This window comes from Triplophysa dalaica, chromosome 4 (assembly GCF_015846415.1).
Source record: "Triplophysa dalaica isolate WHDGS20190420 chromosome 4, ASM1584641v1, whole genome shotgun sequence".
NCBI lineage: Eukaryota > Metazoa > Chordata > Actinopteri > Cypriniformes > Nemacheilidae > Triplophysa > Triplophysa dalaica.
In genome coordinates, this window is record NC_079545.1 from 15,120,741 (window position 1) to 15,140,883 (window position 20,143).

General features: G+C 35.0%; 1 protein-coding gene across 1 annotated transcript in view; it reads right to left on the bottom strand.

Moving 5' to 3' along the window:
- Positions 1-2,294: 2,294 nt before the first annotated feature.
- The window catches only part of ksr2 (kinase suppressor of ras 2), a 75,286-nt gene continuing 57,437 nt past the window's right edge, over positions 2,295-20,143 (bottom strand). Inside the window, exons 16-21 of the mRNA XM_056745396.1 lie at positions 19,322-19,689; positions 14,943-15,039; positions 14,540-14,673; positions 9,885-10,019; positions 4,719-4,848; positions 2,295-4,379 (exon numbers count right to left, since the gene is read on the bottom strand). Coding sequence (XP_056601374.1) covers positions 4,233-4,379; positions 4,719-4,848; positions 9,885-10,019; positions 14,540-14,673; positions 14,943-15,039; positions 19,322-19,689 — 1,011 coding nt within the window. The 3' untranslated portion in view covers positions 2,295-4,232. The remainder of the gene's footprint in view (positions 4,380-4,718; positions 4,849-9,884; positions 10,020-14,539; positions 14,674-14,942; positions 15,040-19,321; positions 19,690-20,143) is intronic.

Here is a 20,143-nt window from a genome sequence, read left to right on the forward strand (position 1 = left end):
TTATGATTAAAAAAGGACATCACACCTCCCAAAAATCAAAAAAATGCTGTCTTCTTTTTTATGTTGCTGTAGGTTTGCAGCAGATTTGCCAGTAACTTAATGTGGATTTATTTAACAATTTTGGTTTGGACATAAAATTAAATAGTTCTAAAACAAGACTAAATATCTAAGGTTACTTTTCCGGATATGTTACTGTCTCGTAATTTAAGAAGTTTAAAAATGTTTTACTAGAAAACAAAACAAAAATGTGCTAATGCTAGTAAAGAGACCAGTCTCTTCTGGCTCATTTTGAATCTCGAAACCTGGATGCCTTTGAAGGACTAATTCATTGACTATAACGTCAACTAAATAGCTTAAATACCTTAAACCACCTTTCAAATGAATTCCTTTACAATTACTGCAAATTATTAATTTTTCTTTGAAATTCATGCATAAGTCATATTCTGTTTGGACTAAGATGAAGTTTTACAAACAATAATATTAATGTCATAATATTTACACAAAAACAACTAATAACAGTTTTATTCTAATAGATCTTATTAAATGCAGTATTGCACATTTAATTAAGACCATAGTGCATTCAGAATAGAATTTCTTTTTTTGCCCAATGAAAACTCATTTATGACAGCATAGAGCATTTTAAGATTTGACATTTGCAGTCATAGACCTACATAAAGGCAGACACTTCATTTTGGCCCATTGCTGGGATGTGTCGATGGTGCTGATATATTGGGGAGGGCAAGACTGAGAGCAAACACATAGGCTACTAGTGAACAGGGAGCTGTGTTTTTCCTGGAAAAAAGCAGAGTCAAATATTTACATTTCTCAAAAGATTTCATAGGTTTAGGATTTATGTAGAGCACAAAGACATTCTAGATCCTGTGTTGTTGTTTGAAAATTATTTATTGTCTAAAGGAACGATTACAACAGGCATTACAATTGGGTTAAAAATATAAATGTTTACGTGTTCTTTTCTATACAGAAAACCAACAGATCCCTCATTTACTTGTATGTGTTTATAGTGCAGTTTTGCCCTCCCTAATACGTGCAGATGTTAACGTACACCACAATGCTTCTTTCTCAGCAGAAGAAATCCCCTCAACAGTGATAACAACAGAGCGCTACCATCCATCCCATAATCCACCTCAACAGCATGACTCTGGACCTCTGCGCTCGTTCACCTCGTTCACAGAAGATACATCTCGGCACTGGCAGCATGAAGAATAAAATACAGAATATATGTAGGAAATAACACGAAATGTCTTCAGTACAACCAGAGATCAGTTACTTTATCTTAAATTCATTTGTGAAATAACCTGTTTTTTTATAGGACAGTTATTTTGTTCAAAATTAAATGTGTGTCATGATTGAATTATTAATTTACATAGTTAAATATAGTTTGTGCGACTGTAGTCTGTGAGGGGGCACACAGATACATTTTATTGGAGTAGTCAGGCCTGAGGAGTTAGAAAATACATGTAACTTAACTACGTATTTAAAATACAAAATATGAGTTACAGTTGCTTTTAAATGGGTGGTAATCAAAATACAGTTATATTCCAAAAGAATTTTAGATTACCAAACTGATAACATGGAATTTTATGTCATTTATTTCATTTAAACATTAATATAACTGTAACAGGCAATTCATGTAAACAATCTGTTATTCTCTGACAAACTACACAAGCATCCATAACTACATGCAAAATGTGAATAATTTTAACAAAATAAAAGGTATCTGTGTTCTTAGAAATGTTATGTTAATTTTATCTTTTATGTTATCTTTTATAATTTTATGTTATATGTTATTTATTTTATCAACCTAATTAGTATTTCAAAGTTTAATTTTTTTTTAAAGCATGTATTTTGTAATCTGTAGTGAAATAAATAATTATAATTTTAAAAGTACTATTCTAGTCCTGCGAGTATAGACTATAAAAAGTTTGGAAAATTCTGCGTATCACTAGCAGAAGGTCAGAAACAACTCTACTTCTTACATATACAAATATTTTATCTCTAAACTGTCTCGTGGTTTATAAAACCATTTTTCTAGTGCAATTTTAACCACTTTATAGTCATTTGCATGTTGCAATCATTTAATTTAATTTAAGATTTTAGCCAAAGCTTTTATTGTTCATTATTTGTCACTTTAAAATAGCAATTTATTACAATAAATGTATCACTGAATGATTTTACACATTTATGGTTGTACAGGTTGTCATACAGAGTTTTGGTCAACATAAAACATGAATCATGACGAGGCGTAAAAGAAATGACAAACCAAAAAACGAATATTCAAAATCAACACATTTTTATTTTCATATATCTTCATAAAGGATGAATGTAAAGAAAGCTCAAGATGAGTACCAGTCGCTAAGCCATGAGCCAATACAAGCTTTAATATACTTACAAGAAATACACACAAAAACTCAATCATGGAGGCGTCAAATAAACCTGCAACAACATTTTCAGAAAAGTAACATAAAACAGAGTGATGGAAAAGTGTTCATAAATAATCCATGACCACCAAACAAAATGCCCAAGAAAAATAAATTACACACTCACACACACAGTGAGAGAACACAATTCATACATTCATAATGATGCAGAAATAATTCAGTCCATGGAAATGAGGTCGGATTTAATGATTGTAATATTAATTACAGCAACAGATTATTAAGCAAAGTCTACAGCCTGTTAAATAGCCCTGATATGGAAGCTCCTTATCATGGTTGTTAATAAAATCCCATTTTATCTTTTCATTACCCACATTCCCAATCATTTCCAGCGTCTCAACACACTTCCTCAAAATTATAAACATTATACCATGTTTATATATGTATAGATTCTGTGCCTTGCCAGGCCTGATACATATCTTAAAATATTTGTTATTACTTTCTTACATCATCACATATCCTGTCGTAGCATCCCGGAGCATGAATGTCTTAAAAATGTTCTCATGCATGTAAAAATGCTCAACCGTACAAATATAAACGCCCACATAGCCACATCATAAAATATACTTGAAAAAAATAACAGCAGCAAGTTTGTGAGCATTTGACACCGGCACCATGTGAGAAGATTGTCTGTACCAGCAAAATGAAGGAGAAGCTTTTTTTCTTAAGCCATACCAAACTAGCGACACCAAACTTAAGAGACTGAATCGAACTTTCGCGCGCGTGTTGACGGGAACGCCGTTCTGTGTTACAACACGGACACTCCATAACTTGCAACATGCAACAGTCATATTATGAGACGTGATAATAATACACAAATGCGTGTGCGAAGAAAAATTGCACTATTACTAATTTTTTATTCTTTATAATACAAGAATGTGAAGCAATAAACAACGCAAAGCTTGAAAATCTGCCAAAACATTCTTAAGCAAAAGTGTGATAGATACGGACGATTATCTATCCCTTTCATGGTAGGCTCAGGAATAGCATTTTAACCCAGGTAACTCTGTTTTGTCACAGTTAGGCATGATACAATTCAATTGTCGATAATATACACGCGTGGCTCGGGGCGACACGTTTCATTACGCCGCCGCCGTACGCAAACGTAGGCAATGCTAGCCACGCAAATGAGAGATGGCTTTTCACGCGACCTTATCTACAACGCCGACGTAGTAGGGAAAATAAATTGTTCTCATTCTGGAATATACACCTCCCTTTATGGTGATGCGCGTAAAACCAAACGACAAAAGATGGCAGAATGACGGCAGAATGTAACTCTGAAACACTGATGGGCCGTGAATAAACGAAAATCAAAACAAATCAAGGATACATTTTTAACAAGCACAAAATAAATACATTCATCCGATGATTGAATCTAAAAAATAAAATAAAAATACAGACAAAAAACTTACAGTAAAAACTACTTTCAATTGTTTATAAAAATGCATTGTCGACGAAAGAAAGCAACATTCACCAAAACAGCACTTCTTCGTTCAAAGATAACAATGAGAAATAATTACAAGCAGTTGCGAAATGCAAACAGATTAAGCCAAAAAAAAGAAAGAAAGTCTTCGTTTAATGATCAAACGATACAGCAGGAAATACCGTGTGCTCTGAGAATGCTAAATCATCACTGCGCTTTAGGAAACGTCGCAAAATACAGCAGAATACATGCACCATTCAGTAGCAACCCACACGTGTTGGGCTTTCTTAGCCACGTTGAGTCTTTGTTTTAAATGTTATCTCACGATTGTTCCGTTTAGTTTGGAGTTTAGCTCATTTCACATACTCAGCTGATTTCCAGAAGTGCACGGGGTGCGACAGGCGACGGTTGCGCTTGGGGAGTTTCTCCAGAAGTTCGACGAGCTTGGAGAAGCTGGGTCGCTCCTCTTGTTCGTACGCCCAACAGAACAGCAGAATGTCCTGCTCAAGAAACAGAAACAAGGACTTCCGATCAAAATTTTCTATGTGCTTCTATATGGATTTTTGGACCCTGACATAGTTCCTTGAAAGCAACAGATTGCCTGAACATCAATAATCCTTTTTTATTCAATTAACCTTATGTCGAACCCAAAATATTATGAATCATATAGTAACCATTTAATATATTAAATTCTGTTTAACATTTCCTTTAGTCTTCTACAAAAGAAAGTCACAGAGGTTTGGAAAACATAAGGTTGAGTATATTGTCATTATGTGTGTACTGTAATTATGTCACACAGGTTAAAGGGCCTTAGGAAGTGTGTGTCTGTGTTTACTCACAGATATTTCCTTGACCATGCCGATCTGTGTGAGGTTGGGCTTCATTCCACTCCCCACCTGCCAGATAATGACTTCAGCCGGCTGGTTCTTAAAGGGCCACTCACGCGCATGAAGCTCGTACCAAATAGTGCTAAAAAACATGACAATGAAAGAAAAATCAGATAAGATCTTATAAGATTATTATTCCTAGACGTCAAAGAAACGAAATGAAGAGCAACTTTCCAAAGTCCCCTGCGTTTCAGATGTTTCTCCTTAGAAAAAATGTCAGACATCTCACAAATGTTTCTGTCATTAAAATTCAGAAGAGATCTCAACATATCTCAAACTGAGCTCAGGTTTGTCACGTCTGGAATAAAAAAGTCAATATTATTGAAGATCTCAATATGAACTCAAACATTTCTTATCAAATTTACCCATATTTATCCAGATTATTTTATGTCTACATTCATTTACACCTCCATACTCTTCATGGAATGAGTGAGCTTTTGAAAGCCACGTATTTTTAAATGTTGGTACAAAGATCGTAAAACCTCTTTAAACTGAATAAAAATATTTAAAAAAGGCCAGATAATGTTTTCATTAAACCCAAATGATAATTTACAGAAATAATATGTCAATTAATCTTTCAATCTTAATTCCTGTGTGTGTGAATCAAATGTCCTAACAATAATAAAACCTGAAATCAGCTATATTGTGATAAACAGATTATTGAAACGCAAAATGAAGCGTATTTGAATTTGATGGTTAGTTTTAGGGATTTGGGTTAGAGAAAGGGTTAGAAAATACCATTAGATCAGAATAAAAAAATATTGAAGTCTATGGCAAGTCCTCACAATGATATCAAAAACAAACCTGTTTGTGTGCCTGCGTTCCACATTCCTGAAAAACATCTTCACAAATGAAGTATAGAAGGTTTCAGTGGCAACAACATAAACAAACATTGCGAGGCCAAAGAATTAATAACTGTTGAGTAGTTTTAATTGAATTGAATACAATATACAATCAAATATTTATATAAATGTAAATTACATCTAAAATAATTTCTTATTTTATAACCACAGACTGGAAGTTAATAAATTCTGTTATTAAAGGAGCAATTGCAACTAATGCTCACTCCACCCCTCCCTTTCGAAGCACTACGACGGCTGACAGAGGACTAAAGGTCTTTGCACATACAGTCTGAAAAGTTTTTTGGTTTTCATCATCCTAAAAATTCGTCACGCACAGAAACCTTTGCACATTGAGTCCTATTTGTATTAATTAATCAGAAATCAGTAAATACGATCCTGTTATCAAGCTGTTCCACTATCATCTGCTCATCTGCCACACTCTCTTTATATTCTATGTCTTTGTAATCCGCACTCTGTTTCTCATAATGGATTCAGATGCCATCCTGGATTTTGGCGCTCGCTTGTACTGAGGCTCTGAATGGTCAAAACACCACCCAGAATGCTTGCTACGGGAGCGGAAAACTCAGAAAATCAAACCCAGTCCGATTTTTTCATGACGGACAAAAATATCATAGGCGCTATGTAAATGTGATTGACACAACGTGAGGAAGTATTTATTTTTTAACGTGCAAAAATGTTGGAAGCAAATTTCTGACTGTGTGTGCAAAGATCTTAAAATGTGGTCACGTTTCTTTGCTAAAGGAGATAACATATTTACAGAACGCGCTCTGTAGAACAGTTTGTCCGTTTAGGACTACTGTAGAAACAACATGGCGAATCCCATGTAAAGGGACCCATGGTGTATTCAGATAGAAATAGCTCATTCTAAGATAACAAAAACATAAGGCTTCATTTTGTAAGGTCTTTAAAAAATACACCTCTAAAGACATAATTATGTACATTATATTGCATTGCTATCAAAAAATCCTCCAAAATGTCACACACAAATCATAAAAATGATTTCTTTGAATTTCCGCTCAGTTGTAATTACTGGTTTTTCCACCACAAACATCAGCATGTTTTACGTTTGGTTTTAAATTACAGATATATGATGATTGGCCATTCATCAGATCTCTCAACTCAATGGTTGTTAATACGCTTAATTATTCCATTCCATTCCATTTTCTACCGCTTATCCGAACTACCTCGGGTCACGGGGAGCCTGCGCCTATCTCAGGAGTCATCGGGCATCAAGGCAGGATACACCCTGGATGGAGTGCCAACCCATCGCAGGGCACACACACTCACTCATTCACTCATGCACTCACACCCTACGGACAATTTTTCCAGATATGCCAATCAACCTACCATGCATGTCTTTGGACCAGGGGAGGAAACCGGAGTACCCGAAGGAAACCCCCGAGGCACGGGGAGAACATGCAAACTCCACACACACAACGCTTAATTATGATTTGCATAATTTAATACTAAAAGAAACTCAGTTGGAGGTTTTCACAAATGTACGAGTTCTGGATGAGGGCATCTGAAGAGTCTCCCTATGGGCAATCCAGCGGTCCAAAACCATGTGTTAAAGTTTACTAAACCACAGTACCTCAGAGTCCTTTATTACTTATATCGGATGACCTTCGAAATACATGGACTACATATAAAAGTGAAATCAGCAGTGCTTTTTAACTGCTGGATTGTTGACCCTCAGGGAGACTCCAGAACTTGTACATTTGTGAGGACCTCCTACAGAGTTTCATTATTAATAAATGAAGCGAACCATAATTAAGATTCTGCATTCTATTTATGACATTTAATAACTGAACCAAGATTTTTTTCTGCTTCACTTGATTTTACAATAGACGGTTTCATCGGAAGTTAAAGACATAAATAGCAAATTAAGAAAAAGTGAAGGTCATTTTGATCTCTTATTTTTTCTGTGGCTGTAAATACAGTATATACAGAATGTAAGTCTGTAGACATACAGTAAATGCATTCAGACACAAAAGGGGTGATTCAGAAAGACTCTATGAAAAAAAAGCTATGAAACCAGTCAGTGCATTTAACTGCCCACATCTACCTATTCAGTATTCAACAATCCGGTCCTCACTGTACACTTGAAGAGATAACAATATAAAATTCAGTAAAGGTACAGTAAAAAACAAAGACATTAAGTCATAACCAAACTGGAATAACAAAGCTTGACTGCTGTATTATTAAGAAATTCACACAAAAATAAAAAAACAAATTGATTCACCTGAATGTTTTTAAAAACCTGTATGACTTTATTCTTCTGTGGAAAACAAAAGAAGATATTTGGAGAAATGTCCTTACACTGGACTAAATGAGGCTCAATGATGTCTGCTTACCAACATTCTTCAAAATATCTTCTTTTGTGTTCTGCAGAGCCATACGGATTTAAAATGACATGCGGATGGGTAAATGATGAAAGTATGTTGATTTGCCACCGTTGCTGAGCCCACTAATGAAATCCTATTCACATGAGACTACATGCAAAACTCCATCTGTAATCTAGAGTTAAATCCTGACCCAAGCCGTTCCAGAGGCAGCGAGTGTGTGGGCCAAATGAAGAAAAGGACGGGTGGATGGATGGATGGATGGATGAAGGAATGCTGCTCTCTTAGGTCCTAACACAATTGCGTCCTCAGCTGTGAACTCCATATGGGCTCTCTGCCACACTGTCATTCTACGAGAGCCAAATACAGCACCCACACAAGCCGTCCAGCTGGTCACGCTAAAGCGCCCTTTACCTAGAGGTGACCCCAAAGCCGTTTCTCTGCTGACCATTCTGCATCGACTTCTCACATCCGCTCTTCTTTGGAAATGCGGCATTTTAATGCATCATGAAGTCTGGGGTAAAGCAGCTGTGCCTTATAAAAGTACATTTTTGGGGGGTGAATATGGTTTTAAATACCATAGTTGAATTAGGGTTACTATAGGTAAATCATGGCTGAATTCTTAGTTCATGTAAAATATATCACATTTTTTGTTTTACTTTATATTAGAGGAGTAGTTCACTTTAAAATAAGCCCCCATTGGCTTTCCATAGTAGGAATGAAAATGACTATGGAAAGTCAATGGGGGCTTATTTTTAAGTGAACTACTCCTTTAACTGTTCATACAGTTAAAGCAATGTGTTTTTTCAGGGTTTTTTGGGAGGCATTTTTTTGGGTGTGACTAGATTTAAGTAAAATTATCATTTAGATTATTTCTGTGAACAAATTTCTGCAAAATTCCAAATGAAGATCTTTTCGTTTGCATTAATTGTATTGTAAATTGTAAATTGCAATGTTTGATCTTGAATACTGCAAAGAAAACAAGTTCACGTTCATGTTTAAACAACACAATACTAATGTTTTACATGTATTTTAGGATCAGCTCAAACGTGACTATATGCATGGTTTTTATCACAGTTTTCATGTGTCTTGTTATGTTGTCAATCTTTCACATTGCTGTCGGATGACTTTGTCACTCCTGAAGTTTTTTGTTGTTGATATTCAACAGACACTGGACTTGAATTTTGATTTAAGGTCAAACTCTTCATCGTTTCTATGACTGTATAATATATAAAACTAGAACAAGAAAAAATCTATGATTTAAATCCTGTTTATTGAATCTTTGTGATAAGTAAGCCAAACAAAAAGAAGATTCAATTATGATTTACTTATTATTGACATTTTTGATGGACATCCTAGATGTTCCTTTGTGTTGGCAAAGGTCATGGGTTCAATATTCAGGAAAGATCCACGGCGCGGAACATATTAAAGAGACCATTCACAAATTTTCATGTAATCAGCATTTCTAGATGTATTGTGCCCATTCCAGTCCAGTGTCTGTTGAATTTCAACAAAAGCAAACCTCAGGATGGACACAAAGTCATCTAACAGCAATGTGGAAGGCTGACACCATGACAAGACACATGAAAACTGATAAATTGCTTGTATACACATATTACTGTTGTGTTGCTTAAAGGTGAATATGAACTTCTTTGCAGTATTTGTGGTCAGAAAAAAATACAGAACATATTTTCTGTTTTAATGACTTGTTTCTCCAGTATTCAGTTTTTTGGCAAATTTGGGAGAAATATTGTTAGTAGTTCACAGAATGAAACAGAATTGATAATTTTACCTAAGCATATACCTATAAATAGTAAATTCAGAAAAAGTGAAAATAATGTATAATTAATACGTTTTCCGCATCTGCCAAATGTGTGAAAACACAGGTGCAGAGAGAAGCAGAGGAGACCCACCCAAACGCAAAGACATCCGACTGTTTGGAGAAAGGAAGCTGGTCTTCTGCTGTCTCAGGGGAAAGTTGACGGATGAGCTCGGGAGCGAGATGACACAGCCAGCCACTCGGGATCCGCAACTTATCCTTCCGTCTACTGGAGAGAGATAGAGAGAGAAAGAGAGAAAGAGAAAGAGAGAGAACCTGAATTAAAAAACAAGACCAGCCACATGCTTTGAATCCAGATAAACAACTAAAAGGTCACAATATTGACAGTTCTGTCATAAAAATATAATTGAATGACCACAAGCCAACGGTTGACCTAAAGCCTGACTTCTAAACACTTCTAAACACTTGACAGAGTGACGTCTACCATGTCCCCTATTCTGTTTAAAGGCATAGTTAAGAAAAAAATACAAATCCTTTAATCATTCCAAACCTGTAAGGGTTTATTTCTCCTGCAGAACACAAAAGATATTTTGAAGAATGTTGGCAACCAAACAACAATGAACCTCATTGACTTCTATTATACAGAAAACCACTGGGACATTTCTCAAAATATCTTATTTTGTGTTCCACAGAATCATATAAAGGTTTTATGCATATTAAACGGATCATGCTTTGATAGCCAGGCATCCCATCGGACATGTTAATTTCCCATGACTTCATTTCTCATAACCCACGAAAGCCCTTTTAAGCAACCCTGACCTTTCACGTTACTTCAACCCAAGTGGGTCTAGAGTCCTCATCTTTCCCCCATAGCTGCTACAGTAGATGTCCCCTTAGATGTATGTGATATTTGAAACAGGACCAAATCCCATAATAATCAGATCTTATTACAAAACCCCGTCAGGTCCTGAGTCATAACACATATCTCGTGTAAAATGCTGTTATTGAAAGCCAAGCTCGCGCCTTACAGATAAACAATTCATAATTATGCCGGAGCACGCGAGTCCCCGGTGACTTGCTATATATGCTGTTTCAAATACTATCCCTTTCTCCTAATAACTCCTTATGATCATTCACGTGGCTGTGGAGATGTGGGAGTAGGCTGATCAGAACGCCGAAAGGATCAAAGACTTATTCAAGCACGGCCGCGATGTAAACTCGAACATTGCCGCCAACGTATGTAAATGCTATCGTGCAAAATGAGCCTCATAATCAGATGAGCCGATGTGTACGAGCGTTTGTAATATGTTTTCGTCAGGATGTTGATTTGCCACTTTTCATGCCAGAGAAAACATTTTCAAAATGCAAACAGAAAGTGGAGGGAGGCCAAAACATCATCAGCGACGGCGAGCGTTTTAGCTGGCCCACATTGCAGACTCCTCTGCGCTGTCGAGACAATGCATTCATAAATGTATTTATACACAATTAAATATATAAAATAGAACAGAAATGAGACTACAGCTCAACATGCAAAACAAATTCATGATTTTGTTGTAAGGAAATGTGTGGGTCACACATCTAGGTCAAAAAAACCTAGATGTGTTTTTTTGCTATTAAAATTAGACATGATTTGATTTATGACTGTTAAGATTTTGTTCCATTATTTTAATTAGAAAATTAGAATGGAATTGTGGGTTGTGCGCAATTAATACATTGCAAGACATTTTTATTTATTCATTTATATGTTATTATTATTTATATATTTATTTATTTTGAGAGGCAAGATATGAAGTCTTGATTTCCAGATAAACAAACGCATTTACTGTAGGAATGATAAGCTTGAATTAAGTTTGTCTTTCTAGCCCCATTGGCAGCTGTAAGTATCATGTCACTTAATTTTTATTATTTTTTTTACAAAAAAACATAACATAACATTTTAGCACATTTCGCTCCTCATTCAAGACTTTATGGATATATGTGCTGGACAACAAAACAAAGGTAAGAAAACAAAAAAGTTTTTGTTGGCGTTTTAAAGCACATTTTTCAACATTTAGGAAGAATTAATAAATAATTGATCTACTCAGGCTGTATTTACTCTTATTCCAAAATGTTTTCATTATTGTATATAACATATAAATGATCTTTGTTTATTTACATTATTCATGTCAATTATATAGTAAACATATTTTGTTATGTTGATTTAAATTAAATATCAGTGTATTACAGTAGTTTTGGACTGCAAAAGAGTAAAATAAATACTGCATTACAGAGAATAAGTGAACTGTTAGGAGACGAGAGACATGTTAGGGGTGCAATGACCCAGACATGTTTTGTAAAATTTTATAAATTTAGTTCCATTCAAAAAAGTATTAGCCTACATACTTTACCAGTACCAGTAATTTAATACTCCACTTATATTTCCAAAATCCCATTCACAGTACATGCAACGGCCTTGCTCACAGAAAAAACATCTTTGAGGTCATTCAACCTAAGACATCAGCAAAACACATAAATCAGAAACCCATTCCAACATTCACGGGATTGTGCCAATGAGAGAGAGGCTTCTTTCATGTCTTTGTCTTCAGAAGAAGATGATGTTATATAGACAGAGATCCTTTTTCAAATATGAGGAATGTGGAGGTGATTTCCACCGAGTCAAGTGGTATGTATAAACTAGATTCCCCCTGAGCTAAAGATCCCACAAATGTTGTGCTTTTCTCACGAAGCGTCAGAAGATATGGATTATGAAAGCTGATCCTAAATCAATTACTCCAGAGGACTCCTCCACATCATATACAGTCAGAAATGAATTCATTACTTGAAAAATGGCATAAACAACATGAATTAAACACTGGAAATTAAATTGAGCTCACCCTACGGGCAGAACCCACTCAACTAAAGAGACCTAAAAATGAATCTTTATTCACTAACAATACCCTCATGCTGTTGTTTAATTTTAATTTTTCTATGGAACACAAATTAAGATATGACAAAATTAGGGTTAGTAAATGATGACACATCTTCTTTTATTTTGGAAAAGAAAAGCATCCTAGTAATTCACACCAGCTTTAATGGGATTGATGCCAAATGTCTCTTCGTACATTCTTAAAAACTTATTTTGTGTTCCCCGAATAAGAGAAATCACAGATTTCATCACATTTAAACAAAGGCAGAATTCTCTTGCCAAACTCTTTCTTTAATTTCGCACGGCGCTGGAATGATATTGCTAGAGGGCGTTTCCACAGAATTGGAGTTGCATTGTCAAATGAGATCTCCCCGCGCTCATATGCCGATAACATCTGCTTCTACCTTCACATTCACTGAATCAGACGTTTATTAAGAACTATGAGAACATTGAAGGTGAAACTGAAATTAGCTCTCTTGCTCAATCTCTGTAAATACAGGCTTTAGATTTTAATATGCAGTTGTGAAAGTCATAATGGTACTTAAGAACACTCATTTCTGTAGTGTGATGATATGTACATCAGACTCTCACCTTTTAAGGGACAAGTCTACATATTCAAATCTAGTGAACAGCTTATCTAGACAGTATTTTAAGGCAACATAGGCAAAAATGTATGATATGTTTAACGGTGTTAAATGGTTTAGAGTCACTTACTCATTATTTATTATATTTTTCACATTTTAGATGAATAGTAAACATCGAAACTGATATAAACTTAAACTATATTACATTTTAGCATCTTTAGTTGTCTTAAATTGCAGAAATGTTCTTTTGAGATTTTATCAAGCAGCTACTTGTGGTCTCACTTTGAGATGATTTCTAAACAATATTGAAGGAGTACTTATTGGCTGCTTTTTCTTCATTATTTGATGTTAGACAGGGGTGTCCAAAGTCAGTCCTGGAGGGCCGGTGTCCTGCAAAGTTTAGCTTCAACCCTAATCAAACACACCTGAACAGCTAATCAAGGTCTCACAAAGCAGACTAGAAACTTCAAAACAGGTGTGTTAAACAAAGTTGGAGCTAAACTCTGCAGGACAGTGGCCCTTCAGGACCTACATTGGACACCCCTGTTCTAAGACATCCATTTCAAAAATGTTTTTCTAAATAAAATGTTAATAAATGAATAGTACAGCATATAGTTCTGCCTACAATGTTTAAGCATATTTATTTTCATACAAAGGTTTAGAAGAAACATTTCAGTCAAGTGACCCTAAACTATTGAAAAGTAGTGTTTCATTTGTGGAGATGGCAATACCAGAATGCACTGCAACCAACTCATAATACAGATGCAATTATTTATTATAGAATAAAATAATAAAATAAACCTTTAACATTCGATGAACCCTTCCATTTCGCAAAAAGTTTATGTACATGCTCAAAAAATTATGTATTCCTTAAAAACATAAAGTAAACGTGTTGTATAGCATGTGAAGCAGCAGCACGCTAGAGATGGTTTCATTGGATGTATGTGCCTGGTCCAATTTTAATTTCCGGTCTGTGTTTGATTATAATTTATTCAATATTTAATTTATATGTATATATATTAATTTATATTAATATTTTTTGGTATATGAATTGTATAAAATTACAACTACTTAACATTTATTGATTGTTTGCGGAGGTCTACCGGAAGTTTCAGTTGTTGTTACTGCTGAAACCTTCTGTACAAGCAAGTACAGTATATTTCTGCCAACAACATTTAAGCCCACTTCTTCAGATCATAAGAAACTATTCAGTCAAGTGACCCTAAACTTTGAAAAGTAGTGTATCATTAGTGGAGGAGGCAATCTAAGAAGTGCGTATTTGTGTGATTATTAACGTACCTGCCCGCTTGTAAAACGCCAGATATGGTGAACAGGCCAAAGTCTGTGATGACAACTTTCCCATTGTCATAGAATACATTCTTCGACTTCATGTCTTTGTGAAGGATTCCTTTGGCATGTAGATAACCCATCCCCTAAAACACAAAAACACTTCTTTATGTAAAATGCATAAATAAACGTTTTCTAATACAACTTTGTTTTTAAATGAATATTTTGCAATATGAAAATCTATTATAAATGACATCTGGTAAACAGCCCTTTGATGAACTGAGCACCTGTCCCAGGGATGTTTTCTGTCTCAGGATGAGATAGCCGGGATAGGCTCCAGTACTCTCCGTGACCCCAGTAGGGATAAGCAATATAGATGATGGATGGATCTGGTAACAGTCTTGGCTAGTCTTACCTTCACCATCTCCTGCGCAATTTGTCTGGTCTTGTTGACATCGAGGACAACTTTTGCATCTCGCACCACTGAATACAGGGTCCTGCCCTTACACAAACTACAAGAGAAGAAACATAAAAGCACATATTTAGGGTCCTATGATTTCCGGGATGCAGAAAACACGGACGGAATTGAAAAATCTAGAAATACAAATTGAATTTGTTGTGTAACACGGAATGGCACGGTATCTGGCAAATGTTGTATTTATTTTCCAGAAAGTAATGCTGAACAGTCAACATTTTGCTCTGAATTACATCAAGAATTATTCATGTGGGAAAAGCTCCTGTCAAACAACCATTGAAAAGGACTTTGCGACGGGTCTTCAAAATAAAAATCTGGTTTACTTGAACAAATCATGACTGTTTTTTGTATACTACATTATTTACTTCAGTAAATTAAATTAAATGTGCTAGTAAAACGATAAAAAGTAATTAAATTCAAGTAGACTTTAAAACGAAAATGACAAACAAATAATGTACTGGTTTATATACACACAGTTAGTTTAAGTTAGTCTTTTTTCATGTGGGTAAAACAATACAGTATTACTTTTTGCATAGTTAAAAACGAAAAACAGAATCCCAAAAAGTGGAATTTGGAAAAAAATGAAACGGATTTAATAGGGTTCTACATATTAAATAATATCATCAAACATAAAAGCAATTTATGCCTGGAGATTATAAAGGAGGTGATGAAAATGGTTCATGATGTCAAACATGTTGGTTCATAATGTTGGCAGGTGCTACACAACTTCCGGGAATCAGGGATGGACATGGTTTCATCTGTGTGTCTAGAAAGAAGGTTTGATAGGATTTAACCATTAAAAAAAAAAGTATCTTTAAAAAAGAACTGATAAGTAGAATTTATAATTTCCAGTAAATCTACGTATACTGGACACCCCCCAGCCCCAAACCCTCCTGTTCACTTGCCAACTGCAATTTCCAACCACTAGATCACATCACCCTGTGTTTAGTTTCTTCATGAATCATCCTTTGAAGAGTTTGAACCTAGAACCTACACAGACTGTACGGTATAGGACACGAATGATTCATTTTTCTACTTCAATGTAAGTGTGTCAGAACGCTGGTCTGAATTTACATATACAGATTTTCCACCGTGAACTTTATCTTCACATGAAGGAGAAGAACGACTGATCTCCAGCTGAGACACCTGATGAAGATGCTTGCGTTTTTCCTCGGGCTGCCCTCTTTCTCCTCTTTATACATATTAATACACCCATCAGGGTACGAGGATAATTTCTTGCATCATTTTGGCCTTTTGGCCCTCTGCAGTGTGGGGCTCTTCAAACCCGTGATGACGCACCGGCAGAATGCAAATACACAGCTTCATATTTACACAGTCTGTATGGAAATGTCCCGCATGCAGCAGTAATAATGTCAAAAAGAAGAGATTTCTGCAAATAACAACACGGTCTGACATTTTGTGTTCAATATAAGGGAAAGCCAAACATTTATTTGACACAGCGGGGGCGATTTGGAAAACAATCAATGATGAACAATCATAATCATTCGCAACAATGCAAGACAAACAATCAATAGTTGTTTTCCTTATTTACTTTTATAAAAGATTCATATTCCAGCAATTATGTCTGAGTGTGATCTGTGTGGGCCTGCTCACCTATGATTAGAAACCATTAAAAAAACATTACCTCTTGTCCTATCCAAACACAAAATATATAAATAAAGACTCCAACTAAAATTGCAAAAATCTCACTAAGAGTTACTATTCACCCATTCACTATATATTATCTTTTTTATTATTTAGATTTTAGTTATTTTGGCATGCTTTTGTCAATTTATAATGTATTTATCTATTTTTATGTTGCTATATAAGATATTTATTCATCTATATAATATTTCATTTATTTTTATTTTTGTTTATGTTTAATATTATTAATATATATAATTTAATATATTTAATTTTAGTATAATAATGTATACCACATAATAAAATATGATACATTTTTTATTTAGTTTAAGTTTTTTCAATATTTATTTTTCAATATTTTATTTGATTTCAATTAACAGAAATGTTTTCTAAGTTTTAATTTTAGTTAACTAAAATAACTTTGTTTTTCACATTTGAGAATAACAGACAATTTAGCAGATTAATTTAACAAAACTATAAAATAACATATACAGTATGTAACATTGAATCAATGTTACGTTTATCATCACATTTGCAGAAATCATTATTCGGTTCAAGTTAAAAATTAATTTAATTTTGATATATTAATATGTTGAAATGATAATATATAATTTATAGATAATTGATCATTTGAAGCATATAAATTGTTTAAGATCATGGGAAAGATGCACTTTAGTGACTCTAAATGTTGGTGCGATAGCATTTGTACATACGTGTATGTCTGTGTGTGTAAATAATATATTTTATACATGCATTACAAAATAGTATTAGAAAACAGATTCATAGATTCTAAATATAATAAAAACAGATACTAACAGATATTTAGTTCATAAAAAAGAACAAATGTTTTATCATGCATCTTGGTATTTTACACCACGCAGCCCAGCGTCTGTTTACAGGCAAAACAGCAAACAGTAATTTGTGTAGCAGGAAGAAGGAAATAACACTGGCCATCTCCTTCTCAGGATGTGAAGAAGCGTCTGTTTTTTCAGCCCGCTCTCCCGTATTCCCGTAATGATTGACATCCCTTCTGAGAACTCTGACATGTGAATACATTCAGCCACTTTCCGTCGCATTTCTCTTCAGACTTGACAAAATTGTTGAAATTAGGTTGAATGCACGACTAATGCAAGCTATGAGGTCACGGCCAAAAAGCCAGTCAACCTCCACAGATACACTGAGATGATTGGAAATTATACAGAAAAGTATAATAATAAAAATATTGCAACATGAGGTTTTTGATAATGTTATCAGCAGGCCCACACGGAATCTGCGTACACAAAACTGAACAGAAAACTCAGCAGATTTATCCAGACATTCACAAAGACCTACACAAAATCATGAGTCGGTTTCGTGCAAGATTCAGTTGCCTGTAAAATCCTGAACCAATTCTATTGGCTGAAAGAAATTTTAATTAGTGCCCTATTCAGTGCCTGATTAGAAATCCTACAAAAATTACGATAAAATAAAATTATGAACCATTGGCTTGTTCTACTGAAAATAAACATTTTGGTAATGTGTTTTGGGCATTATTCCAATATTTAATGGTGTTCTATGGTTCCCATCTGCCAACCCTGCTGAAAAAAATAGAAACCATTAAAGAAGTCTTAATGGTTTTAATGGAAACTTTAATGGTGTCTACTGGTATGTGATTGATTTTATTGGTGGGATGTTAAACCCTACTGGAATATTGCCCAAAACACACTAAGAAAAGTAATTTTGTAAAGGTTTTAATGGAAAAGCTATTGGGTTGTGAGGGTGTTCCAATGGAAACCATTAGACTTTCTGTTATGGTTTCTATTGGGATTCTACATAGAAATCCAAATAGAAACCATAACAGGAATTATAATTGTTTCCATTAAAAGCATAATTAACTAATTACCTTATTTTTTTTTAATGTCGTTTGGGCATTCTTCCAGTAAGGTTTAATATCCCACCAATAGAATCCATCACATACTAAATGCTAATACTACTTATTGAAACCAATCCCATTCCCATTATAACCAGTGATTAATAATCATTAATCCATTAAAATTGCTTTTGTGTTTTGGAAACGTTTCTATTGTTTTTTTTTCAGGAGGAATGTCACATAAATATTATACATCCAAAGCTTTAGATTTTGGAATTCCCTATTTTTTGTTTTGTGTGTTTAGTTAACGATTTGCAAGTTAACTAGCCGACTAGCTTAGGACACTGATAGCGATTAGCCTGCTTACTTAACATAAACCCAACAAATCATTACAAAAATCTTTCAAGTTGTACTATAAAAATGTGTTCATTATGTCAAAACATCTTCATTTTAATTCACTGAAGATGAGTTTCAACTTGATTTTCTTGGTCAGTTACTAAATTCAAAGGACATTACAGCTATAAGCTTGGAACTTTAGCATCTCTTTAATTTTCCCCAAAGGAACAGTTCACCCAAAAATGACTGCTCTGTCAGAATGACATGGAAAAAGACACTTACTCTCTTGTTTGCTTTATTGAGCGTAAAATGAGTCTTGATGTACTTCCATTATACTGAATTCACTGAACCTTGGGATTTATTGAATCATCTTCTTTTGTGCTCAGAGCTAAGAAGTTCAGACAGGTTTGAAATGACATGAAATTTTGAAAATGAAGACGGAGCTCTTAATTTTAGGGTGAAAAATTAAAACGACACTGTTTGGAATTACCTGGTGATGATGGCCAGATGAGGCGGTCTCATACACGCTCCCATGAACAGGACCACGTTCTCGTGCCGCGTGTTTCTGTACGCCATCACCTCTCTTTTAAAGGCTTTCAGCTGTTCTTCATTGTCTCTTTCAATGTCGATTAGCCGTATGGCCACCTCGCCGTGCCATCGTCCGTGGAACACCTGTCCGAAGCGGCCTTTGCCGATCAGCTCCCCGATCTCCAGCTGCTCCATGGGAATGTCCCACTCCTGCAGGAAGATGCTGGTCTGGCTGGCCTTGCGTGGGAAGTTGCGCGCAGACAGAAGGGAAAGATTCATCTCCTCGAACTCGTCTGCCGAGCCCTCAGCCTCATCGTTGCCTTCCTCGTTCTAGATCAGAAAGAGCAAATCAAAATGTATGTGTGGATCTCAGTGGTGATTCATGGAGAATGCAATTAAGTTAATTATGAAGTGATTAAAACAGCAGTAAAAAATGAAATAGACAGACAAAGAAAGAAAGAAAGACATAGATGAAGGATGAATAGATAGGATGGATGGATCGTTGAAAACAGACAGACATACATATAGATGGATAGACAGATATAGAAAGAATAGAGAAATAGACAGACAGACGGAAGACAGAGATGGATGGCTGGATAGATGGATGGAGAGATAGATGCACAGACAGCAATTAAAAGATTGAGAGAGAGATGGATAAACAGACAGACAGGCAGAGAAACAGACAGACAAAGAAAAAGATTGATGGATAGATGAATAAGTGGACAATCAAAGCACTGAATCTTTAGATGGGTAGACAGACACACAGATAGGTGGATAGACAGAG